Source organism: Chaetura pelagica, unplaced genomic scaffold (assembly GCF_000747805.2).
Source record: "Chaetura pelagica isolate M959 unplaced genomic scaffold, ChaPel_1.0 scaffold713, whole genome shotgun sequence".
In the NCBI taxonomy this organism is placed as follows: domain Eukaryota; kingdom Metazoa; phylum Chordata; class Aves; order Apodiformes; family Apodidae; genus Chaetura; species Chaetura pelagica.
Genome location: NW_009952819.1, coordinates 96,599 through 105,930, shown reverse-complemented (window position 1 = coordinate 105,930; position 9,332 = coordinate 96,599). Strand labels below are relative to the sequence as shown.

General features: G+C 43.7%; 1 protein-coding gene across 1 annotated transcript in view; it reads left to right on the top strand.

The window, feature by feature from the left end:
* Nucleotides 1-1,773: 1,773 nt before the first annotated feature.
* FOXN1 (forkhead box N1) overlaps nt 1,774-9,332 on the top strand; it is an 18,044-nt gene continuing 10,485 nt past the window's right edge. Inside the window, exons 1-4 of the mRNA XM_009995117.1 lie at nt 1,774-1,803; nt 2,551-2,658; nt 7,701-7,828; nt 8,604-8,700. Coding sequence (XP_009993419.1) covers nt 1,774-1,803; nt 2,551-2,658; nt 7,701-7,828; nt 8,604-8,700 — 363 coding nt within the window. The remainder of the gene's footprint in view (nt 1,804-2,550; nt 2,659-7,700; nt 7,829-8,603; nt 8,701-9,332) is intronic.

The following is a 9,332-nucleotide window of genomic DNA, read 5'->3' as shown; positions in this document are numbered from 1 at the left end:
CATATGAGTCAGACTGCAGGACAGAAAGGAAAAGCTCAGAGTCTTCTCACAGCCCCAGCCCTGCTTCTCCAGCCCAGGATCCAATCCATGGAAGATACCCCACGAGCCAAGGAATTCACTGTGGCAAGAACAAATTCAAAGCATCTTTCAGCACCGAAAAATTCAGACATTTCAGTTACGAAGAAAGCGCTGTAGGAAATTATGACAGGTTTCTCAAGAGCAGCAGAAACCCCTTTCACCCTTACAAGAGGCAGATCAGTGAAGATGTTTTCCGGGAAGGTCCCCAAGCCCTCCCACCAGAAGGTTCACCGTTCAAAAATGCTCCAAGTATTGATGGGTTTGAGGGTCTCCCAGGATCTACGGGGCCTGACGAGTCAGAGTCATTTCCTACACACATTCCAAGCATCCCCACAGAGCAGCCCTGGTGTAATGGCCTCCAATACAGCACCACGGGTCCAGATCACAGCTCACAAGTCATGGTCAGTATTTTTTTTCTTTATTTTTTTCCTGTTTTCAATGGTAAAAATACACTTTGGGATGATTTTATTACCTCTGAATGTGACTACAGGACACACGGTCTCTTCTCAAGCTGCAGGCCAGAGCTCAGGAGAGAGATTCATATCTAATTGTAAAGCTTTCTACTGAAAACCACTTCTCAGAAGGGTGAACAAGGACAAATTATTTTCCACTGGGCAAGATACACAAATCCCAGATATCCAAATTCTTCCTGACAACAGGTTTTATATTGGTGATTGTCATAAACTAGTATTTTCAAGGGACAAAAGTTACAAACAGTTAACAGAACTGTATTTTTCAAGCATAAGTATCAGATTTGTCACAACACCTCAGCTGACCTGCCTCTTTCTGGACACAAATAGAACACAAACTTTAAGACATCAGTACTACTTAAAATTAAGGATCTGTTTAGGGTGTGTGCAGTGTAAAGGCACCTGGGCAAATTCACACTGTGGATGGAGCAGCACAGAGACCCCTGAACAGTCAAATTACCACCTTGTGGAGATACAGGAGATCTCTGCTGTGATCCAAAGTGCAAAGCACATCTTTGTCATCTAGTGCAGACTAAACCAATGGCTCCATCTGCCAGAAGAGGGCCCTAACCATTGGTTCTAAAATGCTGTGAGGCAAAGAATTTGAAGGCTACCCACAGAAAGAGGGGTATATATATATATATACACATATATACATATATATATCATAACTGGATTAAGACCGTTTACCAGGAAATGGGGGGATGTTGCCCAGGTACAGACCTGAGGACTGCAGCCATTCAGGTTAAGGAGGAAATTAATCTAAATATCTTATTTCCTGGATAAGTACTTATCTAGGTCAGTTGAGTTTAATACAAAACCTATAAGCAGTTGATGAAAAATATTCCTGCTTTCTTCCCAAATCCCTGGGCTGCAAGATATAGAGAATGTAAAGCCCTGCAGGAGCCCTTTACTAAGTCAGTGTGACTCCTCAGGAAAAGTTTGCCTGCTTATTAACATCTCCCCTGCTCAAGCACCAGCAGCAGCTGGAAAGCTGGCAGGTCTGAAGAACCCCATCTCTGGTCACCAAGACAGCTTGGACTTTCTTAAGGCTGGATGTGGCACTGCTTGGTGCCAGGGTAGCCCGTGGGGTCCAGCCTGTGCCCCTACACATCTGCACCATAAAGATGGTCATTATGTCCTTGCTCTAAAACAGAAGGATAAGAGCTACTAGGTCCTTGAAATAAAATGTGTGGCATCCACTGTCACAAGAGCCTTCCTGGCCATGGATGTTAAGTGGGGGAAGAAAGGTTTGGTGAGTGAGCAGGCCTGCAGGGGAGGGCACTGCACCTTTCCCTGCCCTGCTCCTGCCCAGCTGGGGCTCCTGCCCAGCTCCCTGCCCAGCAGGCAGCTCAGCTGGGCTGCAGCCACACGGGATGGTGCCTCAGCAGCACCACTGAGCTGCCAGGATCACACCTCGTGCTGAACCCAGGGCAGGCAGCTGGGCAGACCTGGCAGAAGTTAAGCCTTGATCAACTTCTTTATGTTCATTTCCACTGTTGCAGGAATAAATCACATTCTCACTATGTTTCCACTATCTCAAGCCAGCTGGTTTGACCCTTCCCTGGGCATCACAGCCCTTGGTCTCTACCTAATGACAAAGCTCCAGCACCAGCCTGAGGTTCTGACAACCTGCAGATACAGTCCAGGGGCATGAAAAAGACAGAGACACGTGCACCCCCAGAATGAAACTGGGGTGGGCACCTTGTGTATGCAGGGGGGGAAAAATAGACAGAAACTGTCATTTTCTGAGCTGCTCTTTGCAGGCAACTTGGGCTGGGATTTCCTATTTCAAACTGTATTTACACAAATGCAGGAAACAACGTTTCTTTTTGTACCACTTGTATATAGAACAAATTCTATGTAACAGTTACTGTGACAGAATGAAGTTGAAAATCAAGTGTAATGAAAGACAAACCAGAACAGTAACAAACAGAGTAATTCTAGTAGAGAAAAAACCCCTCACATTAAAAGAACTCTCTCCTTAAATATTTCCTGGCAGGATTCAGACATCAAGCTCCGGACGTCCCCCCTGGAGGGGCAGCCTGGGCTGTACTGCTACCAGCCTCCAGTGCAGCAGATGTACTGCCCCTCCCACCCTTTCCACCAGGTCAGTGCCATATCCACACTCAACCCCCCTGCACTCCCCCCACGGTGGTGCCACAGCAGTTCTGGTCACAACACAACAGGCAGAGGGAACGACACCTGTGAATGTTGTGCTGATGGGGCCATGTTCATGCACACAGGTTTGTGACAATGAGATCTTAGGAAAACCACCTCTAAATGCCTTGTAAAATTGTCATCTAGAGGAAAAAAAAAAAATAAAAGGGGGGGAACCCAAAACAACCTTGTAAAAATGGGGAATCTTGGTACTAATTTTCACCATTATAATCAGGAAAAGTGGCTTTGAAACCAGATCAGTTATTGACACAACTGCTGGGATTTCAGTATCCCAGGAAATGAATAGTGATTTCACTTCAGAATAAAAACATCCCTACATGGGACTGGGTGCTTTAAGAGGCAGGCTGAGCACAGAAAAACCCTTTTCAAGCAAAATTTCAACAGCAAGATTCCCTTGTGCTGGGTGGCACACACAGCTCTGTTGCAATCTCTGTTACATCATCCCCAGTGAAAGATTATTCAGCTGCAGCATAATTGACAATAATGCTGATGATGCATCAGAATGTGCAAAATTAAGGTTGTTCTTCCATAATGGAACTGTATTATTAACACTCAAACCATGCAGGAGTAACTGACATCTTGTTTTTCTTGAGTGTGTTTAGATGTCATTTGAGCACCTCTCAGCCCACGTTCCCAGAGCAATAAACACACAACATCCCTGTAAAATCACACATATACCTGAGCTGACATGGGCTCCTAGTACATAATTATCCAGGTTAGTGAGTGTGGTCTGCTGACCTCTGAGCACGTGGCACACAGGGAGGTTCTGTATCACTGAAAGCCATTTTCCTTACTCTGAAATGTCTTTAAATCATTTCCTTTAGATACAAAAAGTTCAACCTGTTGAGATTTCCCCCTTTTATGCTCCCTTATCTGCATGTACCAAATTTTCAGTAACAAAGATGTTCAGGAAGATAAAACAAACAAGACCCCAAAACTTATTGAAGGTGAAATCAAGGCAATGAGAATTTTTCAGAGATATGGTCAGAAATCTGTGCACAAAACCAGCACAACTATCAAAACTCTCAACAATTAAAACTGAATTAAAGTTACAGGGAATTCATATATGTCAAATATTTGAACATAACATCTCATACTTGAGTTACAGCTCCTTTGATCCCAGTGGCTGATGCTGTGGAATCAATTGTACCATCCCAATTTGCTCAAGAAGCACAAAAAATGGGACCAGAAGAGCAGTGGTTTAAAAATGTGCAAAGAAAATAGGTTCCCATGTGGGATTTCTTTGGGGTTGTGAATTCATATGATATTACCAGTCTGAGTCACTGAAATAATGAACATCCCATTCCCCATCAGGATTTAGTCCCTAATGAGGAAAAAGAAAGGCTATTTTTGGCATGATTGTCTATACAAGGAAATTTAACTTCTGAAAACAGACCCTGAATGACCAGAAAGAACCACTGACATGTGGGAATGTTACACTCATTGATAAAATTCAATCATCTGTCACAGATTACTGTTCAGGAATTTCATTTGTTGAAATTCTGTAAACCATTACTAAGGACAAATGAAAGCATTCAAACCCCAGTAGTGACTTCTCATATTTTTAAGTGTGTATTATAAAATCCCCCCCTGACTACAACAACTCAAAGGAAGGTGTCTCATCACGACACTATATAGAGGGGAATAAAATAAGGACTAACTTTATCAGCCCCCTGGAGAGCTTCATAAAAATGAAGGTGACATTACATTACCTTCTTAACTTACAAATTGATTGATTTTAGTATTGTTATTTTAAAAAAAAAAAGGGGGGGGAGTGGGAATCCCAGATGAAGGATTAACTTGCCATAAGAACCCTGCAGCAAATAGCAGCTGGTTCAGCACTGGGGCTGCAGTGCAGACACTGGGGCTGTGCAGCAGCACCTTACATCACCCCCACAGCATAAATGTCAGCTTGGAGTGTTGCTTTAGCAGAATGAAGAAGCTAACTGGAGTTTCATTTTAATATTTTTAAATTTCTAAGCAGGCACCCTTCCCCTGTCACTGCTGCTTTGATACCTCTGCTGTTACTATACATTGGCACAAACCACATTCAAAAAAACCTACAGAATTAAAGCTGAAATGCACCTTCTGGGGCTTGCTGGGCAAGACACAACAAGCACCAAGAGGAAAGTCTTCCATCCACCTGCAGGCTGGCACTGTGACAGATCTCACAGGCAGCAGGTTTCTGTTAGGCTTTTCAATATCTGGGCTTCTTGATGTTACTGTAGCAAAAGTGTGGCAACGTGTTCTGCTACTCAGAGAGGAAAAAAAGGTCATAGGTAGCCCAAGTCACAGCAGGTGGAATTGCTGCCCATGCAGCATAATCAGACACTAGAAATGAAAGATCATGTGATACAAGACTGAGAAGAAGTGGAATAACATCTTCTCCATCAAACAGCTCCAGTATTAACACTTTACATTTCAAATTTGAATGGAGCAAACCACTAGGAAGTTGCACTTCAAGAGAACAGGCCCTCCAGCCTGAAGTGAGGGGTGTTCAAACTGCACCTCACTTCTCCTGGCAGGGGTGAGAGATCAACCCCTTTGCTCGTTTTGTCCCAATGATAAAGTGGCCTCACCTTCCCCTTTGCTGAGGGCAACACCAATGGTGACTCAGAAGAAAAAATTACTTCTTATTGACCTGAAACAGCAGACACTTAGTGAAGTCACCTACCCACCCACCATAAAACATGGACACCTTTCATGCCAGTTGCACTACTGTAAAACCAGCTCAAGCCTGTCATACCAGACCATTCCCCAGCCTCTCTGCCCTCAGAAAGGATTAATGACACCAATAAAACAGAAATAATCCCCAAAACACCCAGTTCTTGCGATGACATCACAACCAGTCCCATCTTAGTATCCCTTCCTTTCAAAGAGCCACTGAAACCAATAAAACCAAGATGAGTCTGTGAATTGCCCAGTTCTCTGTTCTGGCCAGGAATCTGCTCACATCAACAAAGCAGGCAGCCCAGAGCTGCACATGGGAAGCAGTTCACAGCTACTCTGGAGACTGCAGTTTAGCCCAGTGTTTAGTTTAATGAGCCAGGACATGATTAATTAGGCACATCTCATCCCTTTCACCCTGCTTCCTGCAGCAAACAAACTCCTGTATTTGAGACGTTTTTCCACATTCCAGTTCAATATCAGAAAGATAAATGCAAAGAGGCAAAAAACTCAGGCAACAGAATTACTGAGGCGCTGAAATGAGTTATTCAGAATCCAGAATACATATATAAACAACAAACATTTTGCAGGCACATTTTGATAACCTCTCACAGGCATTTTAAGGGGACAAAGACTGAGGGCAACAGAAGCTACTGGTCCAAAAATAGGTTTGACAATCAGAAACCAAGGAGCAGTGTAAATTAATTAGCAAGAACATTTTCCCAACAAGTCTCCAAAGCTACACAATGACCTTTGAGGGGAGCCATGAAAACCTCCTGACACAGGAGTTCTAGAGGGAAGCAGTAAAACAGCAGAACAAGGCTCAGCAGTCTTTGAGTGCTAGGGGAGGCAAGCACAGAAGATTTTTAATAGCATATGACATATGACTCCTAATTCTGGCCATGCCCAAGCCCTGGCATCTGGGAAGATTCATCTGTAAGAGGCAGAAATTCCTCTTGCACTGTGCCCTGAGTTCAGTGGGAGCCTTTGCCTCCCAGAGAGCCAACCGATGGTATCTTCCCTAAGCAGGGCAGTGTTTCTTTGTTCTTGAAAGTTGCTTGCCAGCAGGTTTAAACTCATTTGGAAAAGAAAAATACCTTACCAACTGCTGTGTTAAAAATTGAGAACAAGCCTGCAGAAACCCTGATGCAACCCAGGCTATCTGCAGTATCTCCCCTCTTCCACCTATTATTTTTTCCATTGACATGTTTCTATCATGGTGACCACACAACAGGCCAGCCATGTCTTTAGTGTGTCTCAAGAGCTGGACAGGCTCAGAGATCTCCTGGAGATAACTTGGCCTTTCAGTCTCAGGTCACATTCTGCTGCTTGTCCCAAGGGGTGAGGTGAGGGCAGCCTCAAAGCTATCAGATTTGGGGTGTCCCAGCTGTTCTTTCTAGGGTTCTGATAAAGACAACGGGGGAAAAATAAGAAGCTACTTGAGGTGGTGCTAAGCAGCAGTTGAGCTCCTGGCTTCTTGGAAAAGGCTGCTCCTTGGTGCTGCCTGTGAGGGAACCCACACAGGTTCAGGCAACAGAAAAACCACCTATGAGAAAAACCTCCTCTGCCACACTCCTGCTCCATGGGGTGACATGCACCTGAGTGGACATATTCTTCTCTAATAACATAGATAGGACCTAATCTATAACCATCTGTAGATCCCTCTCTATCTAAATAAAACAAAAAACACACAAAACCAAACCAGGCTCTGCAAAAACTTTCCTGTTTCCTCCCAGTTTTCAGTGATTTTACTTAACAGACTTTTTCTGTGGTGCACATTTTTTGAGGTACTTTATCCTGGGGGGTTTTTTTATGTAAATAAAATTATAACATTGACTTAGTTGTCTGCAGAGTGAAATGTTATGAGGGTGGATGAGCAGGTGAGATACTTCAACTGGAAAAGAGATGGCTCAAGGGAGATAAGTTATGATTCTATGACCTGGAGATGATTAATAGGCTACTATTTCATTTTTCACAACAACTCAGTAGCAGAACAGGCAATAATAAAATAAAGCTGTTGGGTTTTTACATACTTAACTTGGAACAGACTGCAACAGGATCTGTTAGCAGCCAACACAGAAGTGAGCTGCTCTTCACACATGCTCTGTCTACTTTGTAAGCATTAACCAGCAACATTAATGATTTCCAGTACTATGCTAGAAAGGCTTTAGGTCTGACATGGCATAAATGTTGTTAAATGTAGGCAGAGAACAACATCATCACAATTAAATAGTTTAATACTGTTATTAAGAAATGTTTGTGACAACTTGTTGCTAAGTAACATCTCTTCTATTCCATCACCAGTATCCCTCAGGAGGCAGCTATCCTGTGACTTATATTACTTCTTCACACTACCCTTACCAAAGAATTGCCCCTCAAAGCAGTCAAGAATCCCAGCAGCCTCTGTTTCCCAAACCCATCTATTCCTACAGGTAATTATTTATTATTTCTTTTTCCCAAATCCTAATGTTACAGGAAACACTGTTTGCCCATGGCTTATTTCCAGCATAATTTGCAATAACATGCTTACCCTTATTTGTCTTGTTCCCAGTGTGCTCTGTCCTGTTTGCATGAATCACAGCATGTTCCAGACTCTGGGGCCAAGGGAGAAATGAATTGCTGTAGAGCAAGTGAACAACCTTGATCACCCCACAGCAGCTGGACATTTCTCTCAGACAAAACCTGAGTTGTTGCAAATTTCATCAGCACAAGACTGATCACTCTTAGTTGGCTTTTCCTTGTATTAACACTCGTTTTTCCCTCCAGTTACTAGGGCAAGGAAATGCCTGGAAAACATATCAGCTAGGCCAGTCACTGCACAGGTTTAGCCCCCAGAGTAGAGCAGATAATTTTAATTACACCTTCTCTCACTGTCAGGTTGATGTTCCCTAGGAGGCCTCCATCAGTCTGAGCACTAAAACACAACGTGAATAAACACACACCAGCAGGATTTGAAGGCTGTAGTCTTGGTTCCCCTTTCTATTACTTTAAGCCCGGGTTGGACACTCTGTGCAGCTTGACAATCACCTCTAGCAGCAATGGAGTGTCAGGAGAAGGCTCATAAACAGCTGCATGGAGACTAGAAGCACCCTTGCTATTCATGCAGTGACAGCCAGAGTCGTGACACACATTGGGAAAACCTCTTTTTTTCTCCTTCTAAGGAGTCAAGAAGAACAGGCTAAAACCCTTTTCTTTCTCTCCTTAAAGCATCCTGATCTTCATGGCACTCAAAAACAGCAAGACAGGGAGTTTGCCAGTCAGTGAGATTTACAATTTCATGACGGAACACTTCCCTTACTTTAAGGTGAGTTCCACAGGGAGGGGGGCAAATCTCTCCCTAAACTTGCCTGGCAGCAGGGGGGGCAAGGGAGGGGATTCAGTCCATGAGGGATAATTTCTTAGTAGATTAGTATCAAATCAATTATCCATACATACTTCCCTGATCACTAGCAGACAACAAGTGGCATTTCCTCACTAGCAACTTGTGAAAAGGATAAATGTTTAGAGCAACACTTCCATTCCTCCCTCTCAGATCTCAAACACAGGCAGAACTGGTCTTGTGACTTCCTCTGCCATCAGTAGCACCTCCAGACTCATGTGGAAGCAGAGGTTCCAGGTTCCCTTGCTCTGCTTTGGAGCTGGGATATCCTTCTTGGGCAACTGCATCACCTGCCTGCACTGTGCAGAGGAAAGCAGAACATGTGAGAAATGGTGCTAAGCTCATAATTACCCAGTAGTGCTGGTGGAGCTAAGGGTGTATGGTTTGTAGCAGCTACTATTGAAATTGAAGCCCATGCCATGAAAGAATGGTTTCTTGCCTTTGGAATGGAAGTGGAAAGAGATTAGTCAGCACATGACCCAAGAGCAGAGGATTACAGTAAAGATTTTTGAAAGAGCCATGATAGAATCATCAGCTGCTGCTCAACACTGAGCTTT